The sequence below is a fragment of the Oncorhynchus keta genome, chromosome 10, assembly GCF_023373465.1.
Source record: "Oncorhynchus keta strain PuntledgeMale-10-30-2019 chromosome 10, Oket_V2, whole genome shotgun sequence".
NCBI lineage: Eukaryota > Metazoa > Chordata > Actinopteri > Salmoniformes > Salmonidae > Oncorhynchus > Oncorhynchus keta.
Genome location: NC_068430.1, coordinates 80,328,870 through 80,341,796, shown reverse-complemented (window position 1 = coordinate 80,341,796; position 12,927 = coordinate 80,328,870). Strand labels below are relative to the sequence as shown.

At 54.5% G+C, this 12,927-nt stretch overlaps 1 protein-coding gene and 1 long non-coding RNA gene across 4 annotated transcripts in view; both read left to right on the top strand.

Moving 5' to 3' along the window:
• The window catches only part of samd1b (sterile alpha motif domain containing 1b), a 19,014-nt gene extending 10,004 nt beyond the window's left edge, over window positions 1–9,010 (top strand). For 2 of the 3 annotated variants that reach the window (XM_052528379.1, XM_052528378.1), the window contains exons 5-6: window positions 4,056–4,170; window positions 8,220–9,010. In XM_052528379.1, the coding sequence (XP_052384339.1) occupies window positions 4,056–4,170; window positions 8,220–8,360 (256 nt within the window). In that variant the 3' untranslated portion in view covers window positions 8,361–9,010. Of the gene's footprint in view, window positions 1–4,055; window positions 4,262–5,596; window positions 5,688–8,219 lie in introns of all 3 variants that reach the window. The other variant, XR_008145754.1, reaches the window with a different exon arrangement.
• LOC127932512 (uncharacterized) lies at window positions 6,988–7,944 on the top strand. Its single transcript, XR_008145755.1, has 3 exons — window positions 6,988–7,096; window positions 7,388–7,531; window positions 7,689–7,944. It is a non-coding gene; the product is annotated as an uncharacterized LOC127932512 (long non-coding RNA).
• Window positions 9,011–12,927: the final 3,917 nt, after the last annotated feature.

The following is a 12,927-nucleotide window of genomic DNA, read 5'->3' as shown; positions in this document are numbered from 1 at the left end:
TGGGAAGGAGGTGGGAGGAGGAGTGAGTATCACCTCAGAGAGAGAGAGGGTGGGAAGGGTGGGAGGTGGAGGTGGGAGGAGGAGAGAGAGGGGTGGGAAGGAGGTGGGAGTATCACCTCAGAGAGAGAGAGAGGGTGGGAAGGAGGTGGGAGGAGGAGTGTGAGTATCACCTCAGAGAGAGAGAGAGAGAGAGTGGAAGGACAGGGGATGAATGGAGCAGGTGGAAGGGGAGTGGAGGAAAGAGTATCACCTCAGAGAGAGAGAGAGAGAGAGAGGGGGAGGGGAAGGAGAGTGGGAGGAGGAGTGTGAGTATCACCTCAGAGAGAGAGGGGAGGGAGGAGCAGGTGTGGGAAGGAGCAGATGAGTGTATGGGATGAGGAGGAGGAACAGATAAGTGTATGTGAGGGAGGGAGGGAGGAGCAGATGAGTATCACCTCAGAGAGGAGAGATGAGTGTATGGGATGAGGGAGGGAGGGAGGAGGGAGGGAGGAGGAGCAGATGAGTGTATGGGATGAGGAGGGAGAGAGAGATGAGTGTATGGGATGGGAGGGAGTGTGAGGGGGAGGGAGGAGCAGATGAGTGTATCACCTCAGAGAGAGGGAGTGGGATGAGGAGGGAGGAGAGAGAGGGGAGGGAGCAGGAGCAGATGAGGGAGACAGAGGGGAGCAGATGAGTGGGGATGAAGGAGAGTCAATATATTTAACATGAATGAGAGATGAAGGAAGTCTGAGTGAGCTGGAGGGAAGGAGAGGGATGAGGGAGGGAGGAGCAGATGAGTGTATGGGATGAGGGAGGGAGGGCAGATGAGTGTATGGGATGAGGGAGGGGGAGGAGCAGATGAGTGTATGGGATGAAGGACGGAGGGAGGAGGAGCAGGTGGGATGAGTGTATGGGATGAGGATGAGTGTATGGGAGAGGAGGGAGGAGATGCAGATGAGTGTATGGGATGAGGGAGGGAGGGAGGAGCAGATGAGTGTATGGGATGAAGGAGGAGGGAGGAGCAGATGAGTGTATGGGATGAGGGAGGGAGGAACAGATGAGTGTATGGGATGAGGGAGGGAGGAGCAGATGAGTGTATGGGATGAGGGAGGGATGGAGGGAGGGAGGATCGAGATGAGTGTATGGGATGAGGGAGGGAGGGAGGAGCAGATGAGTGTATGGGATGAGGGAGGGAGGAGCAGATGAGTGTATGGGATGAGGGAGGGAGGAGTGTATGGGATGAGGGAGGGAGGAAGATGAGATGAGTGTATGGGATGAGGGAGGGAGGGAGGAGCAGATGAGTGTATGGGATGAGGGAGGGAGGAGGAGCAGATGAGTGTATGGGATGAGGGAGGGAGGGAGGAGGGAGATGAGTGTATGGGATGAGGGGGAGGGAGGGAGATGAGTGTAGGGATGAGTGTATGGGATGAGGGAGGGAGGAGCAGATGAGTGTATGGGATGAAGGAGGGAGGGAGGAGCAGATGAGTGTATGGGATGAGGGAGGGAGGGAGGAGCAGATGAGTGTATGGGATGAAGGAGGGAGGGAGGAGCAGATGAGTGTATGGGATGAGGGAGGGAGGAGGATGAGTGTATGGGATGAGGGAGGGAGGAGCAGATGAGTGTATGGGATGAGGGAGGGAGGGCAGATGAGCATGATGAGTGTATGGGATGAGGAGGGAGGGGGAGGAGCAGATGAGTGTATGGGATGATGAGGTATGGGATGAGGGGAGGAGCAGATGAGTGCATGGGATGGGATGAGGAGGATGAGGGAGGAGGGAGCAGATGAGTGTATGGGATGAGGGAGGGGGAGGGAGGAGGAGCAGATGAGTGTATGGGATGAAGGAGGGAGGAGAGATGAGTGTATGGGATGATGGGGATGAGGGAGGGAGGAGCAGATGAGTGTATGGGATGAGGGAGGGAGGAGGAGCAGATGAGTGTATGGGATGAGGGAGGGAGGAGCAGATGAGTGTATGGGATGAGGGAGGGAGGGAGGAGCAGATGAGTGTATGGGATGAGGGAGGGAGGAGCAGATGAGTGTATGGGATGAGGGGGAGGGAGGAGCAGATGAGTGTATGGGATGAGGGAGGGAGGGAGGAGGAGCAGATGAGTGTATGGGATGAGGGAGGGAGGAGCAGATGAGTGTGTATGAGGAGGGAGGAGCAGATGAGTGTATGGGATGAGGGAGGGAGGAGCAGATGAGTGTATGGGATGGGAGGGAGGAGCAGATGAGTGTATGGGATGAGGGAGGGAGGGAGAGAGAGATGAGTGTATGGGATGAGGGAGGGAGGGAGGAGCAGATGAGTGTATGGGATGAGGGAGGGAGGGAGGGAGGAGCAGATGAGTGTATGGGATGAGGGAGGGAGGAGGAGCAGATGAGTGTATGGGATGAGGGAGGGAGGAGCAGATGAGTGTATGGGATGAGGGGGATGGGAGGGAGGGAGGAGAGTGTATGGGATGAGGGAGGGAGGAGATGAGTGTATGGGATGAGGGGGAGGGAGGAGCAGATGAGTGTATGGGATGGGATGAGTGTATGGGAGAGGAGGGAGGGAGGAGCAGATGAGTGTATGGGATGAGGGAGGGAGGAGGAGCAGATGAGTGTATGGGATGAGGGAGGGAGGAGCAGATGAGTGTATGGGATGAGGAGGGAGGGAGCAGATGAGTGTATGGGATGAGGGAGGAGAGGAGCAGATGAGTGTATGGGATGAGGGTGGGAGGAGAAGATGAGTGTATGGGATGAGGGAGGGAGGGAGGAGCAGATGAGTGTATGGGATGAGGGGGAGGGAGGAGCAGATGAGTGTATGGGATGAGGGAGGGAGGGAGCAGAGATGAGTGTATGGGATGAGGGGGATGGGAGGGAGGAGCAGATGAGTGTATGGGATGAGGGAGGGAGGAGGAGCAGATGAGTGTATGGGATGAGGGGGAGGGAGGAGGAGCAGATGAGTGTATGGGATGAGGGAGGGAGGAGCAGATGAGTGTATGGGATGAGGGAGGGAGGAGCAGATGAGTGTATGGGATGAGGGAGGGAGGAGCAGATGAGTGTATGGGATGAGGGAGGGAGGAGCAGATGAGTGTATGGGATGAGGGAGGGAGGAGCAGATGAGATGAGGGAGGGAGGAGCAGATGAGTGTATGGGATGAGGGAGGGAGGAGCAGATGAGTGTATGGGATGAGGAGGGAGGGAGGAGAGATGAGTGTATGGGATGAGTGTAGGGATGAGGGAGGGAGGAGCAGATGAGTGTATGGGATGAGGGAGGGGGAGGAGCAGATGAGTGTATGGGATGAGGGAGGGGAGGGAGTGTAGGGAGAGGGAGGGAGGAGCAGATGAGTGTATGGGATGAGGGAGGGAGGAGCAGATGAGTGTATGGGATGAGGGAGGAGGGAGGAGATGAGTGTATGGGATGAGGGAGGATGAGGTAGGAGCAGATGAGTGTTTGGGATGAAGGGATGACAGGAGGGAGGGGGAGGGAGGGAGGGAGGAGCAGATGAGTGTATGGGATGAGGGAGGGAGGAGCAGATGAGTGTATGGGATGAGGAGGGAGGAGCAGATGAGTGTATGGGATGAGGGTGGGAGGAGCAGATGAGTGTATGGGATGAGGGAGGGGGTTTGGAGAGCAGATGAGGTATGGGATGAGGGAGGGAGGAGCAGATGAGTGTATGGGATGAGGGAGGGAGGAGCAGATGAGGTATGGGATGAGGGAGGGAGGAGAAGATGAGTGTATGGGATGAGGGAGGGAGGGAGGGAGGAGCAGATGAGTGTATGGGATGAGGGAGGGAGGAGCAGATGAGTGTATGGGATGAAGGAGGGAGGGAGGAGCAGATGAGTGTATGGGATGAGGGAGGGAGGAGCAGATGAGTGTATGGGATGAGGGAGGGAGGAGCAGATGAGTGTATGGGATGAGGGAGGGAGGAGCAGATGAATGTATGGGATGAGGGAGGGAGGAGCAGATGAGTGTATGGGATGAGGGATGGAGGGAGGAGATGCAGTGTGTGAAACATGAAAGTATAGTCTAGTCCTTTTAACTAAATGACAGTTACAAGTTGCAAACACTTAAATCCCCCCTCTCTCTCTTTTTCTAGGTTTGTGAAGTCTGAGCTGGGCAGTCTAAACCCAGTCAACTGGACAGTGTCTGATGTGGTCTGTTATTTCACGACAGCAGGGTTTGCAGAACAGGCCTTAGCCTTCAGGACTCAGGTGAGAAGAGACAGGCAGTAGGGTTTCAGGACTCAGGTGAGATGAGACAGACAGCAGGGTTCCAGAACAGGCCTTAGCCTTCAGGACTCAGGTGAGATGAGACAGACAGCAGGGTTCCAGAACAGGCCTTCAGGACTCAGGTGAGATGAGGACTCAGGTGAGATGAGACAGACAGCAGGGTTCCAGAACAGGCCTTCAGGACTCAGGTGAGATGAGACAGACAGCAGGCCTTCAGGACTCAGGTGAGATGAGACAGACAGCAGGGTTCCAGAACAGGCCTTCAGGACTCAGGTGAGAAGAGACAGACAGCAGGCCTTCAGGACTCAGGTGAGAAGAGACAGACAGCAGGGTTCCAGAACAGGCCTTCAGGACTCAGGTGAGAAGAGACAGACAGCAGGGTTCCAGAACAGGCCTTCAGGACTCAGGTGAGAAGAGACAGACAGCAGGGTTCCAGAACAGGCCTTCAGGACTCAGGTGAGATGAGACAGACAGCAGGGTTCCAGAACAGGCCTTCAGGACTCAGGTGAGAAGAGACAGACAGCAGGGTTCCAGAACAGGCCTTAGCCTTCAGGACTCAGGTGAGAAGAGACAGGCAGTAGGGTTTCAGGACTCAGGTGAGATGAGAGAGACAGCAGGGTTCCAGAACAGGCCTTAGCCTTCAGGACTCAGGTGAGAAGAGACGGGCAGTAGGGTTTCAGGACTCAGGTGAGATGAGACAGACAGCAGGGTTCCAGAACAGGCCTTAGCCTTCAGGACTCAGGTGAGATGAGACAGACAGCAGGGTTCCAGAACAGGCCTTCAGGACTCAGGTGAGATGAGACAGACAGCAGGCCTTCAGGACTCAGGTGAGATGAGACAGACAGCAGGGTTACAGAACAGGCCTTCAGGACTCAGGTGAGAAGAGACAGACAGCAGGCCTTCAGGACTCAGGTGAGAAGAGACAGACAGCAGGGTTCCAGAACAGGCCTTCAGGACTCAGGTGAGAAGAGACAGACAGCAGGGTTCCAGAACAGGCCTTCAGGACTCAGGTGAGATGAGACAGACAGCAGGGTTCCAGAACAGGCCTTCAGGACTCAGGTGAGATGAGACAGACAGCAGGGTTCCAGAACAGGCCTTCAGGACTCAGGTGAGAAGAGACAGACAGCAGGGTTCCAGAACAGGCCTTCAGGACTCAGGTGAGATGAGACAGACAGCAGGGTTCCAGAACAGGCCTTCAGGACTCAGGTGAGATGAGACAGACAGCAGGGTTCCAGAACAGGCCTTCAGGACTCAGGTGAGAAGAGACAGACAGCAGGGTTCCAGAACAGGCCTTCAGGACTCAGGTGAGAAGAGACAGACAGTAGGGTTCCAGAACAGGCCTTCAGGACTCAGGTGAGATGAGACAGACAGCAGGGTTCCAGAACAGGCCTTAGCCTTCAGGACTCAGGTGAGAAGAGACAGGCAGTAGGGTTTCAGGACTCAGGTGAGATGAGACAGACAGCAGGGTTCCAGAACAGGCCTTAGCCTTCAGGACTCAGGTGAGATGAGACAGACAGCAGGGTTCCAGAACAGGCCTTCAGGACTCAGGTGAGAAGAGACAGACAGCAGGCCTTCAGGACTCAGGTGAGATGAGACAGACAGCAGGGTTCCAGAACAGGCCTTCAGGACTCAGGTGAGAAGAGACAGACAGCAGGCCTTCAGGACTCAGGTGAGAAGAGACAGACAGCAGGGTTCCAGAACAGGCCTTCAGGACTCAGGTGAGAAGAGACAGACAGCAGGGTTCCAGAACAGGCCTTCAGGACTCAGGTGAGATGAGACAGACAGCAGGGTTCCAGAACAGGCCTTCAGGACTCAGGTGAGATGAGACAGACAGCAGGGTTCCAGAACAGGCCTTCAGGACTCAGGTGAGATGAGACAGACAGCAGGGTTCCAGAACAGGCCTTCAGGACTCAGGTGAGATGAGACAGACAGCAGGGTTCCAGAACAGGCCTTCAGGACTCAGGTGAGAAGAGACAGACAGCAGGGTTCCAGAACAGGCCTTCCTTCAGGACTCAGGTGAGAAGAGACAGGCAGGGTTCCAGAACAGGCCTTCAGGACTCAGGTGAGATGAGACAGACAGCAGGGTTCCAGAACAGGCCTTCAGGACTCAGGTGAGAAGAGACAGACAGCAGGGTTCCAGAACAGGCCTTCAGGACTCAGGTGAGATGAGACAGACAGCAGGGTTCCAGAACAGGCCTTAGCCTTCAGGACTCAGGTGAGATGAGACAGACAGCAGGGTTCCAGAACAGGCCTTCAGGACTCAGGTGAGATGAGACAGACAGCAGGCCTTCAGGACTCAGGTGAGATGAGACAGTCAGCAGGGTTACAGAACAGGCCTCCAGGACTCAGGTGAGAAGAGACAGACAGCAGGCCTACAGGACTCAGGTGAGATGAGACAGACAGCAGGGTTCCAGAACAGGCCTTCAGGACTCAGGTGAGATGAGACAGACAGCAGGGTTCCAGAACAGGCCTTCAGGACTCAGGTGAGATGAGACAGACAGCAGGGTTCCAGAACAGGCCTTCAGGACTCAGGTGAGATGAGACAGACAGCAGGGTTCCAGAACAGGCCTTCAGGACTCGGGTGAGATGAGACAGACAGCAGGGTTCCAGAACAGGCCTTCAGGACTCAGGTGAGATGAGACAGACAGCAGGGTTCCAGAACAGGCCTTCAGGACTCAGGTGAGATGAGACAGACAACAGGCCTTCAGGACTCAGGTGAGATGAGACAGACAACAGGCCTTCAGGACTCAGGTGAGAAGAGACAGACAGCAGGGTTCCAGAACAGGCCTTCAGGACTCAGGTGAGATGAGACAGACAGCAGGCCTTCAGGACTCAGGTGAGATGAGACAGACAACAGGCCTTCAGGACTCAGGTGAGATGAGACAGACAACAGGCCTTCAGGACTCAGGTGAGATGAGACAGACAACAGGCCTTCAGGACTCAGGTGAGAAGAGACAGACAGCAGGGTTCCAGAACAGGCCTTCAGGACTCAGGTGAGATGAGACAGACAACAGGCCTTCAGGACTCAGGTGAGAAGAGACAGACAGCAGGGTTCCAGAACAGGCCTTCAGGACTCAGGTGAGATGAGACAGACAACAGGCCTTCAGGACTCAGGTGAGAAGAGACAGACAGCAGGGTTCCAGAACAGGCCTTCAGGACTCAGGTGAGATGAGACAGACAGCAGGCCTTCAGGACTCAGGTGAGATGAGACAGACAACAGTCCTTCAGGACTCGGGTCAGATGAGACAGACAACAGGCCTTCAGGACTCGGGTCAGATGAGACAGACAACAGGCCTTCAGGACTCAGGTGAGATGAGACAGACAGCAGGCCTTCAGGACTCAGGTGAGATGAGACAGACAACAGTCCTTCAGGACTCGGGTCAGATGAGACAGACAACAGGCCTTCAGGACTCGGGTCAGATGAGACAGACAACAGGCCTTCAGGACTCAGGTGAGAAGAGACAGACAGCAGGGTTCCAGAACAGGCCTTCAGGACTCAGGTGAGATGAGACAGACAACAGGCCTTCAGGACTCGGGTCAGATGAGACAGACAACAGGCCTTCAGGACTCAGGTGAGATGAGACAGACAACAGGCCTTCAGGACTCGGGTCAGATGAGACAGACAGCTGGCCTTCAGATCACCAGGGAGCATCAGAGATTCAGCAATCACACCTGACATTGTTGTATTTACTGTGCCGTTACTGTATTGGGTAACTACTATGTGTCTTATCTAGATCTACTTACTATGTAACTACTCCGTGTACCTACTATATTATAACTTTATAACTAAATATATTCTCAATCCCCAAACTCTCTCTCCCCTCTCTCTAAACTCTCCTCTCTCTCTTCTCAGTCTCTCTCTCTCTCTCCCTCTCTCTCCTCTCTCTCTCTCTCTCTCTCTCTCTCTCTCTCTCTCTCTCTCTCTCTCTCTCTCTCTCTCTCTCTCTCTCTCTCTCTCTCTCTCTCTCTCTCTCTCTCTCTCTCTCTCTCTCCCTCTCTCTCTCTCTCCCTCTCTCTCTCTACCCAATCAGGAGATAGATGGGAAGTCCCTCCTCCTGATGCAGCGTAACGATGTCCTGACAGGCCTGTCAATCAGGCTAGGCCCCGCCCTGAAGATCTATGAGCGCCATGTGAAGGTTCTGCAGAGAACACACTTTGAAGAGGACGACTGATGACTTTACCTGGAGAGAGACACACACACACACACTCCTCCTCCTCTCTCAACTTTAACTATGGAACATTCCAATCCCCAAACCCTGACCCCTGAACTCTAAACTGACCAACCCTCTCCAGGCCCCAACTCTCCTCCTTCATCCATCTCTCCTCTCACATCCCCCTCTCCAAGCCACAACTCTCCTCTCCTTCTTCATCCATCTCTCCTCTCACATCCCCCTCTCCAAGCCACAACTCTCCTCTCCTTCTTCATCCATCTCTCCTCTCACATCCCCCTCTCCAAGCCACAACTCTCCTCTCCTCCTTCATCCATCTCTCCTCTCACATCCCCCTCTCCAAGCCACAACTCTCCTCCTTCATCCATCTCTCCTCTCACATCCCTCTCTCCAAGCCACAACTCTCCTCTCCTTCTTCATCCATCTCTCCTCTCACATCCCCCTCTCCAAGCCACAACTCTCCTCTCCTCCTTCATCCATCTCTCCTCTCACATCCCCCTCTCCAAGCCACAACTCTCCTCTCCTTCTTCATCCATCTCTCCTCTCACATCCCCCTCTCCAAGCCACAACTCTCCTCTCCTCCTTCATCCATCTCTCCTCTCACATCCCCCTCTCCAAGCCACAACTCTCATCTCCTTCTTCATCCATCTCTCCTCTCACATCCCCCTCTCCAAGCCACAACTCTCCTCTCCTCCTTCATCCATCTCTCCTCTCACATCCCCCTCTCCAAGCCACAACTCTCCTCTCCTCCTTCATCCATCTCTCCTCTCACATCCCCCTTTCCCACCCACAACTCTCCTCTCCTCCTTCATCCATCTCTCCTCTCACATCCCCCTCTCCAAGCCACATCTCTCCTCTCACATCCCCCTCTCCAAGCCACATCTCTCCTCTCACATCCCCCTCTCCAAGCCACAACTCTCCTCTCCTCCTTCATCCATCTCTCCTCTCACATCCCCCTCTCCAAGCCACATCTCTCCTCTCACATCCCCCTCTCCAAGCCACATCTCTCCTCTCACATCCCCCTCTCCAAGCCACATCTCTCCTCTCACATCCCCCTCTCCAAGCCACATCTCTCCTCTCACATCCCCCTCTCCAAGCCACATCTCTCCTCTCACATCCCCCTCTCCAAGCCACATCTCTCCTCTCACATCCCCCTCTCCAAGCCACATCTCTCCTCTCACATCCCCCTCTCCAAGCCACATCTCTCCTCTCACATCCCCCTCTCCAAGCCACAACTCTCCTCTCACATCCCCCTCTCCAAGCCACAACTCTCCTCTCACATCCCCCTCTCCAAGCCACATCTCTCCTCTCACATCCCCCTCTCCTGGACTCTACTCTTTGGGAGAGAACACATAGAGAGAGAGAGAGAAGACAATGGAATAGAGAATCCTTGGATTTTCCCTGAGGATGTTTTGAAGGACAGACCACCAAAGAGACGAAGAAGAAATAAGGAAATAGGGAAAGAGAAAGAAGAGAAGATGATGCTATTGAATGTGTTTAACAGGCTTTGGTCTGGCATGTGTTTATTTGAGGTAAAGTTCTGCTTTGACCTTTGAACCTTTTTGAAGGACATTAGCCGCTGCTTTAGACTCCTGAACAATCAACCAATCACCTGATCAGTGGCTGTCAGTGAAACATTGGCTTCATTCCAATTCTCCTGAAGTGTGTCCATGTACCCCCTGGTGGATTTAGAAGGCATGGAATGGTTTCAGTATATGGTGGCCACTGTGTCCACCTGGCTGAAGGGATCCTCCTCACTCAGATCACAGATCCAGGATCAGCTTATCCTCCCCATATCCAATTGGGGTTTTACAAGCAAAGCTGATCATAGATCAGTGTCTAAAGATAACGACATAAACTGGTCTTTTAATGGTTCCTTTTGATTGTTTAAGGAAAACTTCATCCTCCTCTAAGTGTCCCGACTGGCACCCTGGCACCCTTTATAGTGCACTGCTTCTGACCAGGACCTATAGGACTCAGTGCACTGCTTCTGACCAGGACCTATAGGACTCAGTGCACTGCTTCTGACCAGGACCTATAGGACTCAGTGCACTGCTTCTGACCAGGACCTATAGGACTCAGTGCACTGCTTCTGACCAGGACCTATAGGACTCAGTGCACTGCTTCTGACCAGGGCCTATAGGACTCAGTGCACTGCTTCTGACCAGGACCTATAGGACTCAGTGCACTGCTTCTGACCAGGACCTATAGGACTCAGTGCACTGCTTCTGACCAGGACCTATAGGACTCAGTGCACGGCCCTGGTCAAAAGTAGTGCACTAGGAAATAGGGTGCATTTGGGACGCAGACTGAGTCACCTACTAGGATGCAGGGCAGTGTTCAGGAGTGTCGACAGTGAGCAGCACCTGTGTAACCTCACAGACAGGAAGACAGTGAGCAGCACCTGTCTAACCTCACAGACAGGAAGACAGTGAGCAGCACCTGTGTAACCTCACAGACAGGAACACAGTGAGCAGCACCTGTGTAACCTCACAGACAGGAAGACAGTGAGCAGCACCTGTGTAACCTCACAGACAGGAACACAGTGAGCAGCACCTGTGTAACCTCACAGACAGGAAGACAGTGAGCAGCACCTGCGTAACCTCACAGACAGGAACACTGTGAGCAGCACCTGTGTAACCTCACAGACAGGAACACAGTGTGCAGCACCTGCGTAACCTCACAGACAGGAACACAGTGAGCAGCACCTGTGTAACCTCACAGACAGGAAGACAGTGAGCAGCACCTGCGTAACCTCACAGACAGGAAGACAGTGAGCAGCACCTGCGTAACCTCACAGACAGGAAGACAGTGTGCAGCACCTGTGTAACCTCACAGACAGGAAGACAGTGAGCAGCACCTGCGTAACCTCACAGACAGGAAGACAGTGAGCAGCACCTGTGTAATCTCACAGACAGGAAGACAGTGAGCAGCACCTGCGTAACCTCACAGACAGGAAGACAGTGAGCAGCACCTGTGTAACCTCAGACAGGAAGACAGTGAGCAGCACCTGTGTAACCTCACAGACAGGAAGACAGTGTGCAGCACCTGTGTAACCTCACAGACAGGAAGACAGTGAGCAGCACCTGCGTAACCTCACAGACAGGAAGACAGTGAGCAGCACCTGTGTAATCTCACAGACAGGAAGACAGTGAGCAGCACCTGCGTAACCTCACAGACAGGAAGACAGTGAGCAGCACCTGTGTAACCTCAGACAGGAAGACAGTGAGCAGCACCTGTCTAACCTCAATGTTGACATTGGAAGACTTTGTAACCTCTCTGTTGGAGTTAGAGGCTGGGGACATTACGAGGCTGGGGGTCTGGGACATTAAGAGGCTGGGGGGCTGGGACATTAAGAGGCTGGGGACATTAAGAGGCTGGGGGCTGGGGTAGAAGAGGCTGGGGGCTGGGACATCAAGAGGCTGGGGGAAGACTGGGACATTAAGATGGTGGGGGCGTGGGACATTAAGAGGCTGGGGGCTGGGACATTAAGAGGCTGGGGGGCTGGGACATTAAGAGGCTGGGGGCTGGGACACCTTAAGAGGCTGGGGGCTGGGGACATTAAGAGGCTGGGGGCTGGGACATTAAGAGGCTGGGGGCTGGGACATTAAGAGGCTGGGGGCTGGGACATTAAGAGGCTGGGGGCTGGGACATTAAGAGGCTGGGGGCTGGGACATTAAGAGGCTGGGGGACTGGGGACATTAAGAGGCTGGGGGCTGGGACATTAAGAGGCTGGGGGCTGGGACATTAAGAGGCTGGGGACATTAAGAGGCTGGGGACATTAAGAGGCTGGAGGGCTGGGACATTAAGAGGCTGGGGACATTAAGAGGCCGGGGGCTGGGACATTAAGAGGCTGGGGGCTGGGACATTAAGAGGCTGGGGGGCTGGGACATTAAGAGGCTGGGGGGCTGGGACATTAAGAGGCTGGGGGGCTGGGACATTAAGAGGCTGGGGGACTGGGGACATTAAGAGGCTGGGGGGCTGGGACATTAAGAGGCTGGGGACATTAAGAGGCTGGGGGCTGGGACATTAAGAGGCTGGGGACATTAAGAGGCCGGGGGGCTGGGGACATTAAGAGGCTGGGGACATTAAGAGGCTGGGGACATTAAGAGGCTGGAGGGCTGGGACATTAAGAGGCTGGGGGCTGGGACATTAAGAGGCTGGGGGCTGGGACATTAAGAGGCTGGGGGCTGGGGACATTAAGAGGCTGGGGGGCTGGGACATTAAGAGGCTGGGGGGCTGGGACATTAAGAGGCTGGGGGGCTGGGACATTAAGAGGCTGGGGGGCTGGGACATTAAGAGGCTCGGGGGCTGGGACATTAAGAGGCTGGGGGGCTGGGACATTAAGAGGCTGGGGTGCTGGGACATTAAGAGGCTGGGGACGATGTTGACATTGGAAGACTTTGTAACCTCCGGACTAAGCTGCTGTTGTTAGCAGGTAGTATGTGGTTTTATAACACGGTCTAAGGGTTGTTTAGAACAAACAGTGGACCTCTAAGATGATAGAGGGAGAGAGAGACACGGGACCAGAACAGGACAGTTTTTTGCGTCCGTGTTTTTTTGGGGGGGG